Raw genomic sequence first — 19,227 nt, 5'->3', positions numbered from 1 at the left:
TCACTTCTGTTCTTTCTGCCTCATAAACATCATGAAGTTCTACAAGAAATTTGGGGCTGGAGAGAGGACTGAGCAGTTAAGAGCTCTCTGTGCTCATACAGAAGACTGGAGTTTCACAACCTCCTGTAACTCCAGCTCCAGAAGACCTGATGCATCCTCTGACCATGGGGATGTGCATGTGTCCGTGCACACACATAACACACACACATACACAAAAAAATTTAAATAAAAGATAAACTAAATGTGCCACTGATATAAAGCATATAAAACAGATTCAACAACAGAGAAATCAATTCTTCAATAATAAGTAACACAAGAAAGTTTTAACAAGGGTTTTTTTTTCCCATTCTAAAAAGCTGTCTTCAGAACACAACTTCATCTGAGGTGACTCATTCTTGACTAAATCAGTAGAACAATGCCTATTAATACTGACAGGATAACAGAAAGGTCTTTAAATGTTCCTTTTGGCATTGAGGTCTAAATATTTCAATTCACTTAACAGTTTTCAAAGAACTAGCATTATACAAGAGAACACCGTGTCAAAGAGGTGAAATGGCGGCTCAAGTCTAACTCCATCATTTCCTAGCTAAAGACTGAGTGGATTAGCCAATCTTTATTCATTTGTTTTCTCACTATTAAACAGGAGAAAAAGCAGTATGTAGCCATGACATTAAAAATACCCTATAGCTTGGGTCCCCTCTATAAACCACACAACCTCAAAACCTCAAAGGAACTGCTTTGTCTTTTAAGTTGTGAGCCTGTGATAAAGAAATATTCCCTGAGTAACACAGGAGTCAGAGCTGTAGTGTGGGTTGTACAGTCTCTGAGCTGCTGACTCTATCTGCTCACTACTCACTGTCTGGATTTAGATTTCTTTTCTTCTGAAAGTGGAAGGCTTTCTAGTTACAAAACAAGAAAAAAAAAGTGTGTGTGTGTGTGTGTGTGTGTGTGTGTGTGTACATACATACATCTATATATATGCAAGCCACTATGTAGATGTATATACATCCATGTATATATGCAAGCTACTGTTCTGAAAGGTCAATGCACATAGGCTTCCCAAGTAACTTCTGCTGAGCTCTTTATGAACTCATCATTGCTTGATGACAGTGCTTATCCTAATGCAGCTAATTCTGCTATATTTATGAATTCTTCACTTTCATTTATTTTCTATCCTTTATCAAAGTTAAGACCCTTAGGAAGTGACAAGAATTGATTGCTCACCAAGTACTGCATGGCAACAGAGCGTCGAAGAGGCCCAGGAGGTCCTATGAGAAAGATATCTTGCCCCAACAAATCCTTCTGCATTATCCATCTCAGATGCTGGACTATGGACTGAGCTGGAGATTCTGAAACTTTGAGAAAAAGAAAGAAATGAAATTCAAATTTAACTATCATAGCTTTACTATATAATTATATAAATCCCCAAATAATATAACCTATGTATTAAAAATATGCATTTGGATGGATGGAAGGAAGGAAGGAAGGAAGGAAAGAAGGAAGGAAAAACGTCAAAATTTCAGTTTCATATTAAAGTTATTATGAATGCTAAAACAGAAAAAAAATCAAACAAACATCAGAAAAATATCAAACAAACATAAAAGGGTCATATGCCCTACATTTCAGATGAGATCGGGCGCGTTCAGGGAGATATGGCTGTAGACTACCCTTCATTTCAAAGCACGTGAGACACTGGTATAACCATCTATAGGTGTCCTCAAAGGAATGAAAGTGTTCTGTATGGATGAGTGAGGAACTAGTATCATTAATTTTATCAGTTTCAAAGCCTAACCTTTTCATTCCAAAGGGAGATATGGCCTAACAATCCAGACAAATAATGGTTGTCACAGACATAAAAAGCTAGAGTCTGTTCATATCTAAAGTAGCACTGGTTGGAAGACAGGCAAAGTCCACTCTCTACACCATCTGGTGCCTGCACATTTCCTAAGAAGATGTCAACAAATGTCTACTCACAATAGATAGGGCATCAATAACAGACTAAAAGAATAATTCTGTCCAAGTCCAGTTTGGTGAGCTAAAGAGTCTATTGACTTTACTTACTAGAGGATGGGTGTATGAAGTTACTTACAGGAATGTGAGTGGCTCCACAACACCAGAAACTCCCACTAAACACAGATAATGACTTCCTCCCTGACCTACAGACAGAGCTCCACCCCCACACACTTCATTAGCCTCTATCCTCTATACACTCCAGCGGTTGAAGACACATCATCTGATAGAATTATACACATACAGGAGAGGAAAACCGAGGACTGGCTGACATCTCAGGGGAGGGGCTAATGCCCTTCCTGCCTCCTCCTCCTATGACAGAATGTCATCAGGCCCCAATGTGGGAAGGGTCACTTGTGGATCGTCACAGTTCCTCTAAGGGATTAATGGCTTTATGCTCAGGACAGCATACCACAGCCCCATTCTTTTGGAAATAAGATGGCCCCAAACAAAGCAGTTCCAGTCTACTATTAATTAAATAAATCATCAACATGTTCAACTTCTACCTAAGCATTTTCTAAAATTATTAAATTGATATAATTAGATTATTGTTCACAGGTAATCACACAACAAGCCAGTGGGTTCATCACTAAATACACACACACAAAAATCTTGCTCTTGTACTTCTAGAAATGTAGAAAATGTGGGGCACACCTTTGATCCCAGCAGTAGGGAGGCAGAGGCAGGAGGATCCCTGTGAGTTCCAGGTCAGCCAGGGCTACATGATGAAACCCCTAAGAAAAAAAAGAAAGAAAAGTAGAAAACTATAGCAGCAGTGCTCCAAACAACACAGAAGACAGAAGAGTGGCTAAAATACACACACTAGTTAACTGTGTAACAACAGAAACTATCACAAAAGGCTGAGGATCCTTAAAGGAAAAGAAATGCTCCAAAACGTGAAACTTTCTCAGTGCCCAAAGTCACACCACAGTGGAAAATTCCACACTCAAGCTCATGTAACAAGTCACTGTCAAAATGCAAAGGCGTTAAAAATATTGCTTGAAACTATCTTCAAACTGTATGTATAGGGGTCTATGAAACATAAATGACCTTCATGCTTAGACCTGGGTTCTAGCACCATAAAAAGCTTATTATAATACAAACAGATATTTTAAAAGTTATGTGAAATTCATCTAATGGTTATTTCCAACAAGATGACAAACCTCTAAAGATATGTAATTGAGTGAAAAAATAATCACATTCACAGTATTGATAAAGCTCAATGTATTAGCAAATCATTTCTTTAGAAATACAAATATATAATAAAACGATGATCAAGAAAGCAAAAAACCAAGTAAATGATATTATTCAAGATAACTGAGTATCTACGAATGGGGAATGGAATGGATCGGCTAGTCTCATGAATAGCTTAATAGCACTGGTGACATTCTAGCTCTTTATTAATTTTGTTCTTTGCCAATTCAGGTATGTGGTGCACTCAGGCTACTCTTGCCTCCCAAACTTCATGCATCTTCCTCTTCATAATCCCATCCCACCAATGACCATCCTCCCTATAGGTCCCTTTCCCATACTCATGTCATGTTTTGTTTTGTTCAATGAACCAATGAATTCAACTGAAACCACACATTTGAGTATAGGTATGGAACTATCCAATTCAGCCAATAAATATTCCCCGTCTCCCAGAATCCTTCAGTAACCAATAGTTCAGCAGGGAAGGCATAATGGCTATTCTTAGTTATCAACTTGAATACATATGGAATTAACTAAGACCCAAAACTGGGGCACAACTATGAAGGATTTTTGCTTGATTTGAAGTGGGAAGACCTACCTCTAATCTAGATCTCTGAGGTAGGAAGACACACATTTAATACAGATCTTGTTGAGGAGTTCACACACATCTTTAAACCATACCTTTTAAACTGGAAAAACCCACCTCTAATCTGGGCCATTCCTCCTGCTAGAAGCCGATACAAGGACATGGAAGAAGGAAGCTTTTGCTCTTTGCTTGCCCTTGCCTCACTAGCAAGTCACTGCCATTAGATTCTACTTCGGGATTACAGTCTATACTGAAGACTAGCTGAGAAATCCAGTCTCCTGGACTGAGCAACTACAAGATTCTTGAACTTTCTGTTCATAGCCATTCATCGTTGAACTAGCTGAACCACAGACTGTAAGTCATTCTAGAAAATTTTCTTTCTCTATATATTGAGAGATTCATTCTATAAGTTCCGTAACTCTAGAGAACTGAGAACCATTACTAATACAGAAGGGTAGGTACCCCACAAGTTCCTCACAATTCATGACTACTTAATATCCAAGATAGTCCATCCTGCCCAGGAGACCAATGGCACTCTTGAGACTAGGACTCTCGTCACTCACCTCATCTGTGCCTGACATTCATCAGGCACATCTTCTCAGAGACCATGTTTCCTACTTTATTTTTTTCCCCAATAATAGACTTTCTCCCAATAACAGGACTTAATGTGGGAGCTCACACATTTGTATCCCCAGCACCTGAGAGGTGAGACAGAAGGATGGTAAGAATACAAAACTAGGCTGTTCTCCTTAGTTAATTCCATGCCTGTTAATTCCGACCAGTAGGGGTGACGGCAGCATAGTCAATGTCAAGAATCACTAGAGTCCAAGGACAAATGAAGGTGTTGCTGAGATTGCCAGTTGCCTCTGTGATTCTTCACATACAAGCATCATGCTGAGGTGAAATATACGCCCACAAGTGCTCACAGCAGTACATGCAAATTCCCAGGGTCCTATTTTCTGGGGTGTGAAACTCTGCTAAAATAGATAAGCAATCATGGCTATAATTCACTGCTTGCCTAACATGTGTCAAATAAAAACACAAATGATTTTCTCCACTGTATCTCATTTAAATCTCACAGCAGGCCTAGGCAGCAGAGGCCATATTATGTAAGACAAATTTGAGCCACACTGTCTGAGTTCAAATCCCAATTCTGATTTTTATTAGTTGTGTAACCTTAATCAACTCATTTAAGCTCCCAGTGTCATTTCCCTGACTATTTAATAAATACAATTGTATTTAGAGTTATGAGAATTATGTTATGCACACAGATCAAGGGTTTATAAAGTAAATGAATGCTATGCAAGCTCTCACTCCCATTTTGCAAAGAGAAAATCACCATTGGAGAGGGGCACCATTTGTGTGAGGTTGACAACATTAGAGGAGCGCCATTTGTGTAAGGTTGATTAATGTTGGAGAGGGGCGCCATTTGTGTAAGGTTGATTAATACTGGAAAGGGGCACCATTTGTGTAAGGATGACTAACACTGGAGAGGAGCGCCATTTGTGTAAGGTTGACTAACATTGGAGAGGAGCGCCATTTGTGTAAGGTTGATTAATGTTGGAGAGGGGCACCATTTGTGTAAGGTTGACTAACATTGGAGGGGAGCGCCATTTGTGTAAGGTTGACTAACGTTGGAGAGGGACGCCATTGACTAATGTTGGAAAGGAGCACCATTTGTGTAAGGTTGATTAATGTTGGAGAGGGGCACCATTTGTGTAAGGTTGACTAACATTGGAGGGGAGCGCCATTTGTGTAAGGTTGACTAACGTTGGAGAGGGACGCCATTGACTAATGTTGGAGAGGAGCGCCATTTGTGTAAGGTTGATTAATGTTGGAGGGGGCGCCATTTGTGTAAGGTTGATTAACACTGGAGGAGCGCCATTTGTGTAAGGTTGACTAACATTGGACAGGGGCGCCATTTGTGTAAGGTTGATGAAATAGAACTAAATTAGACTTAAGTTGTTCAAGTCCAAAGCTTGCATTTCAGATTTCACATCTCACATACCGCACCCCACCAGAAGCCTTTATTCTTTATTCTCTCCCTCCCTTCCCCGTTCCCCCTTCTGTGTGTGTGTGTGTGTGTGTGTGTGTGTGTGCGTGTGTGCACCTGTGAGCATATGTACCACAGCATACTTGTGGAGGTCAGAAGACAGCTTGCGTGAGTGAATTTCTCCTTCCACTGGGTGCTGAGATTCAAACTCAGGTTGCCCAGCTCAGTAGCGAGCACTTTTACCTACTGAGCCATCTTACCAGCTCTCTACAAAAGCTTTTTGACACCTTCAGCATCAAGACTTTCCCTACCACAGGTTTACATCAAATTTAGCATTTACATTAAATGCTGTTCTTCCCATTAGTCCTGTTTCTATTATTTTTATGACATTAATGATATGTTTCATCCTTTATTAGAATTTGGAAGTCACTGTTATTTCTGTGCATTATATTTCCATAAAATCCCCCACTCTCCCTGTTCGTATTTTTAGTGCAGCACATTCTTAAAAGCACTTCCACCTTTAATTGGCAGGGGAGCTGCATTACTCTATAGAAGGCAAGCGTTATGCGGTGCTGTGTGATGCCTGTGGTGTATTTCACATTAACGCTTCAACCAGCAGTATTTTTAGGACAGCCTCAAGAAAACATGAGTCATACTTAAAAGCATGCCAGAAATAGAAACAAGATTTAAGACTGCACATTATGAACATCTGCAAAATAAACTGCCAAACTGCCATGCACAACATAATATAAACAGGTCCTGTGCATGAGAGAAACCCCTAGCTTTGACTTCAGGCAAAAGATGCCACTACCTTCTGGGAATCCACTAAGAATAGCCTAGTGTCAAGACAGTATCATGGAGCTTGATCTTACTGTCTAGGCTTTCCTTACCCTGTAAAGATAAAACATCTGGGTCACGCTGGCTGCATTTCTAACTAAATCTTATCCAACGGCTTTCTACAAATAAAATCATAAGTACTTCTGACTGCTTGTGCTGTCATATTCAAGAACTTCATACTCTAAACTACCATTTTTCTCCCCATATCGACGCTAAGTCATCATCAATGTAAAGACTTAAAATTAAAATAAAGCAGTTCCAATTCCCTCTTAATAAATCCTTGAAAACTATTGATTTTTTTGTATTCTAAGAAATAATATAGTGAAAACACAAAGCATCTGCAGCCAAATAGTCCTAGCTGTGGTTAATCATCCTGTCCTTTGCGGCCAGGGACAGGCATTTGGTCCATTCTGTGTTTAAGTTTTCTCATTTTCCAAAAAAAGTTAATACTTGTCAGCTATGACTACCATAGGCACTATAGCTATGAAAATACCTTGTTTAGTCTTGTTTAAGTCTGTCCTCACTGGCAAAGCCCTGTCCCTGCTGTATGCCTGAACAGATATAGTGCAAACTAGGTGCCGACTAAGTGTAGTCTATGTGTAGAGTAGGTACAGGCCAGGTGCAGGCCAGGTGCAGGCCAGGTGCAGACCAGGCGGAGGCCAGGTGCGGGCCAGGTGCAGACTAGATGGCCACTCAAATCACCTGCTGGGCCAAGAGTGCACTCTGAAGAAATTACAGAGAATGGGGCACAGAACTTACCCCCAAGCTAACTCTCAGAGGCTGTGTCAGGGATTTCCCAGGGACGTTTCATTTTTCTCACCTCAATAACCCCATGAAAATTACACAGAGAGATTGCAGAGCCCTGGGAGTCAGTTCCCAGCACCCACACGGTGACAGACAACCAACTGTAACTATAGTTCCATGAGATCTGACACCCTTCTCTGACCTTCATGGGCACCAGGCATGCATGCAGTACACACAAGCATACATTCAGGCAAAACATTAATACACATTTTTTAAAAAATTACTCAGAAGAATCTAAACCCAGGCTACCAGGAGTCTGGTCATTCTCCGATATACTTAGGGGTGGTAAAGAAAGCACAGTGGCCCTCCTCACTGCATGTGAATACGCTACTAAAATGTCACCTACCTACTTGTTCCTGGAGGTAGTGACAAGAGAGTGAAGACATGGAGGTGGGGGATACAAAGTGATGTGTTCAAAGCCCAAGTCTTCATTATTTGCAACATAGTTTTGTGGAGTAAATGGGTAAAAACTAAAATCACTCACACAGCTCTATTTGGTGAGGATCTAGTATATGCTGAGCATCAAGAATACAAAGATGAGGATAATAAGGTCCTTCCTTCAAGACGCCAAAGAGAAACAATATGTACAGAAAACCTCAGAGTGAACAAAGCCTCTAAGGTGAGTGATGAGTCTTCAGCAAATATGGCTGCAACCACAACTACCTGAAAGGGGAACACTGGCATGAGTGTTCAGCACAGAAAAACCTATCAAGAGTAAGTAAATTAAGTAAATGTAGAGTAAGTAAATTACAGCATATCCATATATGAGTAAGTGCCACACTGTGCCCTGTGTGTGAGAGGAATGCATAAGCACAAGAACTTACATAGAAATATAAAGAGGAGACATCCCTGGAACTATGAAAATGGCAATAGGGTGAGAATGTGACTTCTCGATATACCTATTATGTTGTCTTAACATTTAAACCAAATAAGTAACTTATATTAATTTATAATTTATGTTTTAAAGTCAAGCTTTAGAAAATATTTAATATAAGACCATTTTCAAAACATATTCTTTTGTGAACATTGGCACAAAATAATATGGAGTATATTTTCTTTTTTGTACTTTTGCACAGGTGTACGAAACAATGGCTCTCATTAATAACACCTCCCTACACGTGTATCATCGTCCACACCCGCTGTCTCCACATCCTTCCTTCCTCCTCTTGCCTGTTGTCGTCCTTCACCCACGTGGTCCCCTGCAGCTTTCTTGCCACATTTCTGTGAATACAGGCGTATATAAATCTCGATTCTGCACATGACAAAGACAGTGCTGCTGGGATCAATACAGTATGGTACCGGAGCAAACACAAACCGTAGTCCAGCACAACAAACCAAAGAGCACAGAAATAAATCCAAACCCGTGTGTTTAACTATGGAGACGGGGTACCAAGAGGACATGATGGGGGAAGATAATCTTTTCAACAAATGATTCTGGGAAAACTATTTCCACATGCCAACGAATGAAATTAGAGCTTTATCGCACAGCCTATACAAAATCGGCATAAAACTAATAAAGAACCAAAAGCCATAAAACAAGAGAACATGGTAGGAATCTCCTGAATTGGCCTTGGCAATGATTTTTGGGGTGTCACACTAAAGCTCTGGCTACAGAAGCAAAAACAAATAAGCAGGCCTATATGAAAGTAAGTGCTTCTAAATGGAAAAAAATGACAACACAGAGTGAAAAGGTACCCCACAGAGTGGGGACTGTACAAGGTGAGAGTACAGTTCACATATTTCCTTTTTTTTTTTTTTTTTGGTTTTTCGAGACAGGATTTCACTGTAGCTTTGGAGCCTATCCTGGAACTAGCTCTTGTAGACCAGGCTAGCCTTGAACTTACAGAAATCCTCCTGCTTCTGCCTCCAAGTGCTGGGATTAAAGACATGTGCCACCAATATCCAGCAGTGAGTATATTTATAATAACATATATGAGAATAAGGGGCTAATATCCAAAATTCATAATAAATGAATACATTTCTATATTTCAATAGCTGAAAAACAAATATCCTGATTTAAATAGACTAAGCCTACAATCCCATAAACCCAGCTTTCTTTCTAAAGCCTCAAAAGCAGTAATAACTTCAAATGTCCATCAACAGGTGGGCAAGTTGTGATACACCTAAATGACGTGGGAGGTCCTTCTGTCTGTGTATTGCTTTTATTGGTTAATGAATAAAGAACTGCTTTGAGCCTGTGGCAGGGAAGAACAGAACTAGGCAGGGAAAGCTAGGCTGTATGCTGGGAGAAAATAGATCAGAGTCAGAGAGATGCCACTGAGCCTCCAGAGACAGACACTGGGAATTGTACCTGGTAAGCCACAGCCATATGGCAAAACACAGATTAATGGAGATGGGTTAAATTAATATGTAAGAGTTAGCCAATAAGAAGCTAGAGCTAATAGGCCAAGCAGTAATTTAATTAATATAGTTTCTGTATGGTTATTTCAGGGCTGAGCAGCTGGGAACAAACAAGTGCCCTTCTCCCAACACCGATAGAAATGAATAATACTTTTTTAAACTAGAGAAATGTGCAACATGGCAGAATTTCAAAGTAATTATGTCATGCCAAATATAAAAAGCAAAATATAATATGATTCCATTTATACAGAACTCAAGACAAATCTACAGACACCAACAACCTTTCTGAGTCACAGATTTACCTGGTTGGCATTCTGATCATAGCAATAGCTGACAAACTGTAGGAGATGAATATAAAGGCGCCCCACTATACCTAGAAACAAACTACCACGGTGGAACATCCTCGGTGCTTACAGTCTGGCTGACAGCACAATTCAGATTTTTATATTTTAGTGTTTTTGAGCTTTCTTGATTTTCTGTGTTGATTGAATTTATTTTTGCAACAGTAACAGAAAGTTTTGTATGTGTATATGGCTTCAACGCTGACCAGTAAGAGTTTTGGAAAACCAGTAAGGGGGTTCACCTCTGGAAGAGGCTAATTCTCCCCCTCCCAGCAATCATTAGTTTCTACAGTTTTTTTATTGTTTTTATTGAGCTATATACTTTTCTCCAGGCCCCTCCTTTCCATCCCCCTCCCCTTCTGCCTTCTTCCATAATCCCCACATTTTCAATTTACTCAGATCTTGTCTTTCTCAACTTCCCATGTAAATTAGATGTTTCTATAGTTCTTTGTATAGTTGTGGGACCCCACAAAATTCTCCCTCTTCTATGGTAGCATGTCTACTGATATTGTCATTTTCTCTGTCTTGTCTTTATGCAACCATTTCTAGGACAGACTACGGCAGACTTCCTAGTATTCTGGCTCTTACAGTCTTTCTGCCCATACTTCCTCAATGTTCTCTGAGCCAGAGATGCAAGAACTGTGATACAGATGTATCTACTGGGGCTAAACTCCCCATCATCTACCGATCTTTGCACTGTATCCACTGTGATTTTCTGTGGTGGTCTCATCAGCTATAAAGAGAAGTTTCTTCAGTAAGGACAGGTACCTACACTTACCTGTGAGTAGAGGCTAAGATGTAGAGCGCAACTAGGAATTATGCTGGTCCAGTAAAACGACCACAGGAAATTTTTTTATGGATTCCATGACCTCACTAGCTCCGGAAAGTTGGCTAGGCTTCTAGTACCTAATATGATTTCCCTCCTATCGAGCAGCCTGGGGTCCAATTAGTCAGTCACTGGTGACACTCACATGTTAGTGCCACATGTAAGTGTCACTTATTACACCTTTATGAATATCTTGCCACTGCTGATCACTGTTGTGGTTCATGATGTGACAGCTTATTAATTGCTTCCCTCCCTTGACAGTTTGCACAGTATTTTCTGGAACCATGGAAGCAGGATTACAGGTAGAAAGCTTAAATCATCTGAGTCCCAGTTCCTGGGTGTATGTTGCAGAAGACACTGTCTTCCTCTGGCCCTTACAATCTTCCTGACACCTCTAACAGGGCCCCTGTTCCTTGGAAAAGTGATGGAGACATCCCATTTGTTCTGCACGTTCCACCCTTATTCATAGCACTGGGATGGCTTGTTGAGTTTCTGCACTAACCACCATCCACCAGGAAAGAACTCCTCTGATGAGGTCTAACAGCTGTGTTAATCTTTCAAGCCTACCCCACCCCTTAACTCTGTTTTGATGCAGCTTAGAGATAAATTCCCTAGGGCTGTCTTTGAAGTTGTTCTGCTGGCCAGGCAAGACTTGAACCTAGAATCCTCCTGCCTCTCTCCCCTGATTAGCTAAGATTATCAACCAGCATCATCAGGCCTAGCTTGGCCTCAGACTCTTAATCCTATCTCTGCCCTCTAAATAACTGGACTTACAGACATGCACCACCACACCCAGAGCTTCTCAGTGTAAACTGGTAAGAAGGGACATTTTTGATCTGACAGTCTGAGAGGCAATCTCTTTTTACTTTAATAGCAGCTGTTGTCTCACGCTCTTGGAAAGTCATAGGAACTAATGCTTCTGCCAACGATATATCGGAATGCGATTTCCTGGACACCCTGTACCATGACAGTTTTCATCTCTGGTCATGGTGATGTGTAAAAACTGGCACCTCACAAGGAAACATGCCGCAAGCTGGCTGTCTTGCAAGGTTAGAACACTGTTCACACACCCACTGGCCATTTATTCCTCTTCTTTGTTGTGCCTATTAAAATCCTTGGCTTAAAGGAACTTCTACAATTCATAAACACTTTCAGTAATATAGCAGGATACAGAATAAACTCAAAAAAAGTCAGTAGCCCTCCTTTACACAGATGATAAATGGGCTGAAAAAGAAATCAGGAAAACAACACCCTTCACAATAGCTGCAAATAACATAAAAAATCTGGAAGTAACCAACTCTAACCAAACAAATGGAAGGCCTGTATGACAATAACTTTAAATCTTTGAAGAAAGAAATTGATGAGGACACCAGAAAATGGAAAGATCTCCCATGCTCTTGGGCAGGTAGAATTAACATAGTAATGGCAATTTTACCAAAAGCAGTCTACAGATTCAATGAAATACCTATCAAAATCCCAGCAAAATTCTTTGCAGACCTCAAATAAACAATACTCAACTTCATATGAAAAAGTAAAAAGCCCAGGATAGCCAAAACATTCCTGTACAATAAAGATACTTCTGGAGGCATCACAATCCCTGACTTCAAACTCTACTATAGAGCTACAATACTGAAAACAGCCTGGTATTGGTATAAAAACAGACAGGAGGACCAATGGAACTGAATCAAAGACCCGGATATCAATCCACACACCTACAAACACCTGATTTTTGACAAAGAAGCAAAAAATATAAAATAGAAAAAAGAAAGCATATTCAACAATTGGTGCTAGCATAACTGGATATCAGCACGTAGAAGAATGAAAACAGATCCAAATCTATCGCCATGCACAAAACCCAAGTCCAAATGGATCAAAGACCTCAACATAAAACCAACCACACTGAACCTCATAGAAGAGAAAGTGGGGCACACCTTTAATCCCATCACACCTTTAATCCCAAGAGCGTGGGAGGCAGAGGCAGGAGGATCTCTGTGAGTTCAAGGCCAGCCTGGTCTACAAGAGCTAGTTCCAGGACAAGCTCTAAAACTACAGCAAGACTCTGTCTTGAAAAACCAAAAAAAAAAGAAAAAGAAAAAGAAGAAAAGGAGGAGGAGAAGAAGGAGAAGGGAAAGGGGAAGAAGAGGAGGAGAAGGAGGAGGAGAAGGAAAGTATACTTGAGCACATTGGCACAGGAGACCACTTCCTAAATATAATCCCAGTAGCACAGACACTGAAAGAAACAATTGATAAATGGAACCTCCTGAAACTGAGAAGCTTCTGTAACGCAAAGAACATGGTCAACAACAGAAAAAGGCAGCCTATAGAAAGGGAGAAGATCTTTACCAACCCTACATCGGACAAGGGTCTGACTTCCAAAATATACAAAGAAATCAAGAAATTTGTCATTTAAAAAACAAATAATCCATTTTTTTAAAAAAAAAAATGGGGTACAGACCTAAACAGAGAACTCTCAACAGAGGAATCTAAAATGGCTGAAAGACACTTAAGGAAATGCTCAACATCCTTAGCCATCAGAGAAATGCAAATCAAAGCAACTCTAAGATTCTACCTTACATCTGTAAGAATGGTCAAGACCAAAAACACTGATGACAACTTATGCAGGAGAGGAAGTGGAGTGAAGAGAACACTCCTCCCTTGCTGGTAGGAGTGCAAACTGGTACAGCCCCTTTGGATTTCAATATGGTAATTTCTCAGAAAACTAGGCAACAATCTACCTCAAAACCCAGCAATACCACTTTTGGGTCTATACCCAAAGAATGCTCAAGCATACCACAAGGACATGTGCTCAACTATGTTCATAGCAGTACTGTTTGTCATAGCCAGAACCTGGAAACAACCTAAATGCCCCTCAAATGAAGAATGGATAAGGAAAATGTGGTACATTTACACAATGGAGTACTACACAGCAGAAAAAAATAATGATATCTTGAAATTTACAGGCAAATGGATGGAGCTAGAAAACATCATTTTGAGTGAGGTAACCCAGACCCAGAAAGATAAATATCATATATACTCACTTATAAGTGGCTTTTAGACATAAAGCAAAGAAAATTGACCTACAATTCACAATCCCAGAGAACCTAGACAACAAAGAGGACCCTAAGAGAGACATACACGGATCTAATCTACCTGGGAAGTAGAAAAAGACAAGATCTCCTGAGTAAATTGCGAACATGGGGATCATGGGAGAGGGTAGAAGGAAAAGGAGGAGGAAGGGAGAGGAGTGGAGAAAAATATATAGCCCAATAAAAAAAAATTAAAAAAAAAGAAATCCTTGGCTTACTTTCTACTGGTCACGCATGATTATTCTCATCAATTTGTAGGAATATCTGTATGCTAAATATGTAATCCTCTTTCACATATATAGATTTTAAATTGCTATTTTTAAATTAAGGGTTTCCTATTTGAGTTCATGTTCTCATTTAAATATGGTCATTAATCATGGCCAAATTGACAGGCAGACCCAGAGAAATTTGTTTTAACCTATTACATAGCCAAAAATTGTACATCTCAAGGCAGAAAGCAATGGAGACATGCTGGTCAAAGAGTACAAAACCTCAGGAGAAACTAGTTCAGATGTGTTCTAAAACATGCTGACTATACTTGATGATAGTCTTCGCTGGGGTCTCTATTGCTGTGATGAAACACAATGACCAAAAGCACTTTGGGAAAAAGGGTTTATTTAGCCTCCATATCCTGAATCAGTCAGGTGAGAAACCAAAGCAGGAATTCACACTGTGTGGGAACCCGGAGGCAGGAGCTGAGCAGAGGTGAGCTGAGAGAGGATGCTGCTTACTGGTTGGCTCCCCATGACTCAGTCTGTTTGTTTTCTTAGAGCATCCAGGACCACCAGCCCAGGGATGGCCTCACCCACAGTGAGCTAGGACTTCCCATATCAGTCACTAAGAAAATGCCTTACAGGCTTGTCTTTGGCTCAGTTCTCAATTGCCATTCCCTCCTCTCTGAGGACTCCAGTTTGTGTCAAGTTGACAAAACTGGTCAGCATAGTATCATATATTTGAAAATGACTAAAAGAGTCGATTTTAAGTAATCTCAGTAAAAAATGTAAATGAGGGAGAGGGATTGAGAGGGAAAGATGGAGGGGTCAGCCCCAGGATGTAAAGAAATAAATGAAGCTTAAAAATTGTGAGGTAATGTGTTGGGACCATTTGGAGTCCTGGCCTCCATCTGCTCTTCCCTGCTAGTGACCTTTACTTTGATTTGAGCTACTAAAAGCTGTGTCAAAGTTATTTACCAGCTCTGCTTCCTTCACGTGTTGCCTTGCCTTGAGGATCAGAGGATAAGGTTTTCACCTGCTGGCCCATCTGACCGTGTTGGGTATATAAGCCTCCATGGTGCTATTGAATAAAGGGCTTCTTACCAATAACTAGAGGTGTGTCTCTCTGTCTGTGTGTCTTTGTGTGTCTCAACCTCCAGCCCCTTGCCCGAAGCTCTCAAAGAGTATGGTAGTATATAGAGCACAGAGAGGAGTTGTGCGCTGCAGTAATGGACATATTAATTAGCTCAAGTTAATCATTCTCCAATATATACAAAAATTAAAATATATTAAATAGCATACCATTTCAATTTATTAATTAAAAATACACTAATAAAAAATTTTAAATTATACATTTGTGATGAAAATCTGAGAAAGCAACAAGATTAAGTAAAAGAATAAAGTGAAAAAATATATCAAAATGCAATTTGCCTTACAATATGTTTCAAAATAAAAGAATTAGGTACTGGATAAAGACTGTTTACACCAAGTCCAAGGAAAGACTTTATGGAAAAGTCAAAGACTATAAGTTAATTTGCCTTTGTTTTGAAAGCCCTCGAGAATGTACCTATCAAGGGTTGGAGAGATACCTCAGCAGTTAAAAACTTGCATTTCTCTTCCAGAAGGACCTAAGTTCAATTCCCAGCTCCCATGTCATGTAATTCAAGTTCCAGGAAATTGGTTGCCTCAGGACTCTGAAGATACCCACATACTTGGTGCAAACACACACCTCATGGTAATGCACAGATTAATGGAGATGGGTTAAATTAATATGTAAGAGTTAGGCAAGAAGAAGCTAGACCTAATGGGCCAAGCAGTGATTTAATTAATAAAGTTTCTGTGTGATTATTTTGGGGCTAAGCAGCCAGAGACCAACAAGAAGCTTCCTTACTACACAGAGTTCCTCCTGCCTCCTAAGTGGTGGGATTAAAGGCATGTGGCACCACACCCAGTTATATGTATTTTTTTAATTTATTTTTAAATCGTGTGTGTGTGTGTGTGTGTGTGTCTACCAGCAAAGTTCCAGCACATCTGTCATCTGTCTCTGGCGGCAACTCTATGCCTCCTCCTTTACTCCGCCTCCTTTCTCCCAGCATTCAGCTTAGTTTTCCCCATATAGCTCTGTTCCCCTGTAGCTCTGCAATAGGCCAAAAGCAGTTCTTTGTTGACCAATGATATTCACAGCATACAGAGGGGAATCCCACATTTACCTCCCCTTTTCTGTTTAAATGAAAAGGAAGGCTTTATCTTCAACATAGTAAAATTACATATAACAAAAACAGTTATCAAGCAAGAATACAGTTACAACATTTATATCTACTTTATCTCTTATCATAACTAAGGAAAACTATAATTATAACTATAAATTCTTCAACTCCATCAGAATCTCCAGAAGGATATAATATTACCTAAATAAACAATAAGTTCATTGTAAGCAACTTCCAAAACTCTAGAATTGACAGAGACATCTCATTGCCTGGATAGTCACCCAAAGTTCTTCTGTATTGTTTGAGCATCCATAGTCCAGTCTTGCTAAGGCCTTGGACGATAACCATGGTTACTGTGAGCTAATGAATCCATTGACCGTTTCATGTCCTTTCTCCCCATTGTCATACTCTTCTGTTCTTTCTACCTCCCCCACGGTGGTCCTTGAGCCCTGGAAAGGGAGATTACATGTGTGCCATCTGGGACTGAGCACTCAGTGGTCACTAGTCTTAATGCCTTGACTGTACATTAGTTTCTATTAATTACTATTTGCCATAAAAAGAAGCTTCTATGATTAACGCTGATGCCGTGTGAAATGTCTCTCTGTACTTAGCTCCTTCACAGTCAAAAAATTCAAAGAAAACACAATAATAATCATAATCCAGACTCTCTGTGTATTTTCCATCTTTACATGGATTATTATTATTTATTTCTTTAATCTATGACTGACTGTATTCTGTCCTTTAAAGACTTTGTTTTATTTTTTTAACCATTTACTTCTTTTCCAATTCTCTATACTCTTTTTTCTTCTCTCTCCCATGCCTACATACATTTATCCAATACTGTGACCCATTTAAAGGTCTTTTTTTAAAATCTGGATTGGTCTTTATTGAATATCTGACCAGAAGTGCTTCTTAAAATGCTAAGTACTTCTTAAAAACTTAAGTTGCGCCATTACTATTGTATATACAGCCTGCCTGCTTGTTCTGCACAGCCCAGCACGGCAGAGCTGCTTGCCACCTCCAAGAGCCATACACAAGGCACCATCTCTGGGCACACAGCCGGTCCATGTTGCCACCAAGCAAGCCTTAGCACATTACTCACAAACCCCATTCAAATGCTCGGTCTCCTGAAAAAGTCAGAGGTCGCAGTGGCAGCACAGCCCAGAAAGCCGGCATTTCAAAATGGTCATGACTTTTTTTATCCTGCTACCACTAAATCAGAAAAACCTCTCTTAAGGGGGCCACAGCATGCCACCAGCAAGCAAAGCCCACTTGGGGAAAAAAAAATGCAGCTAAACTTTGTTTTTTAGTGTCTAAAATTCCTTTCCAGGTTCTCTCAGGTTTTACGTGGAGTTAGTTACCACACTGCCATGCCAATTTCTAGGAGGGGAGAGCTGCTTGTTGGTCTCCAGTCGCTTACCCTGAAATAATCACACAGAAACTGTATTAATTAAGTCACTGCTTGGCCCATTAGCTTTAGCTTCTTATTGGCTAACTCTTACATATTAATTTAGTGCATCTCCATTGATCTGTGCTGTGTTATGGCCTACCAGTTTCAGCACATCTGTCTCGGACGACGGCTCCATCGCTTCTCCTTTACTCTGCCTCCTTTCTGCCAGCATTCAGTTTAGTTTTCCCTGCCTAGCTCTGTTCCCCTATAGCTCTGCTATAGGCCAAAAGCAGTTCTTTACTGATCAATGATATTCATAGCATACAGAGGGGAATCCCACACCTTGAATTCAAGAGCAGCCTGATCTATTATGTAGCAAGTACCAGGCCAGTCATGGTTTCATAATGAGACTGTCTCAAAGATAAAATAATCTTTAGATGAAAATCCTAAAGGTAATTCACAAATTCTGATGTAAGAAGAGGCAACCAGGCAGTATTAAAAGTAAAGCACATGGGCTGGAGAGATGGCTCCATGGTTAAGAGCAATGGCTGTTCTTTCAGTGGACCTGGGTTCAATTCCCAGCACCCGCATGACAGCTCACAACTGGCTGTAACTCCAAGATCTGATACCCTCACACAAACATGCATGCAGTCAAAAGGACAAGGCACATAAAATAAAAATGAGTTATTTTTTTTAAAAAAAGTAAAGGACATACCATCAGTCTTAATCATAGAAGCTTCTTTTTATGGAAAATAGTGATTAATAGAAACTCATGTAAAGTCAAAGTGTTAGGACAAGTGACCACTGAGTGCTCAGTCCCAGATGGCACACATGTAATCTCCCTTTCCAAGGCTCAAGGACCACCGTGGAGGAGGTAGAAAGAACAGAAGAGTATGACAATGGGGAGAAAGGACATGAAACGGTCAATGGATTCATTAGCTCACAGTAACCATGGTTATCGTCCAAGGCCTTAGCAACACTGGACTTTTCAACACTCAGTCATGGTGAAGTATCTCATGGGACATAGTCTCTTCCCAGAAAGTTAACAGCAACCAAGGACTGGTGGAGAGGCAGAGCCCTTGTAAGCAGTGGTGTAGCTACTGGAGACTTGCCCATCCTTGGGGGTTAACACCACACCCCAGCCCATGAAGGTGGCATTGGTTAAACTCAGTGGTTTGCAAAACAAAAACACAAAGTCTTTATGGGGGTGGAGGGGACTTGTTGGTAGGAGGTGGGGCTTGGTGACTGTTAGACCTAAAGTTAACCTGTAAGCTCCACCTGCCCAAAGACTAGGTAACATCCTGGGATTCTGAGAGTTGTGGTTCTTGAAAAACAACAACAAAGTCTCAAGGGAAAGTAGAGTGGGCCTCTGGATTTTGTCCA

The 19,227-nt window shown here is 40.3% G+C and overlaps 1 protein-coding gene across 1 annotated transcript in view; it reads right to left on the bottom strand.

Moving 5' to 3' along the window:
- Vwa8 (von Willebrand factor A domain containing 8) overlaps positions 1-19,227 on the bottom strand; it is a 327,640-nt gene that overhangs the window by 267,077 nt on the left and 41,336 nt on the right. Inside the window, exon 3 of the mRNA XM_048422107.3 lies at positions 1,225-1,355. Coding sequence (XP_048278064.1) covers positions 1,225-1,355 — 131 coding nt within the window. The remainder of the gene's footprint in view (positions 1-1,224; positions 1,356-19,227) is intronic.

Source organism: Myodes glareolus, chromosome 12 (assembly GCF_982192425.1).
Source record: "Myodes glareolus chromosome 12, mMyoGla1.1, whole genome shotgun sequence".
In the NCBI taxonomy this organism is placed as follows: Eukaryota; Metazoa; Chordata; class Mammalia; order Rodentia; family Cricetidae; genus Myodes; species Myodes glareolus.
The sequence above is the reverse complement of the archived record's forward strand: the minus strand, read 5'-3'. Positions and strand labels throughout refer to the sequence as shown.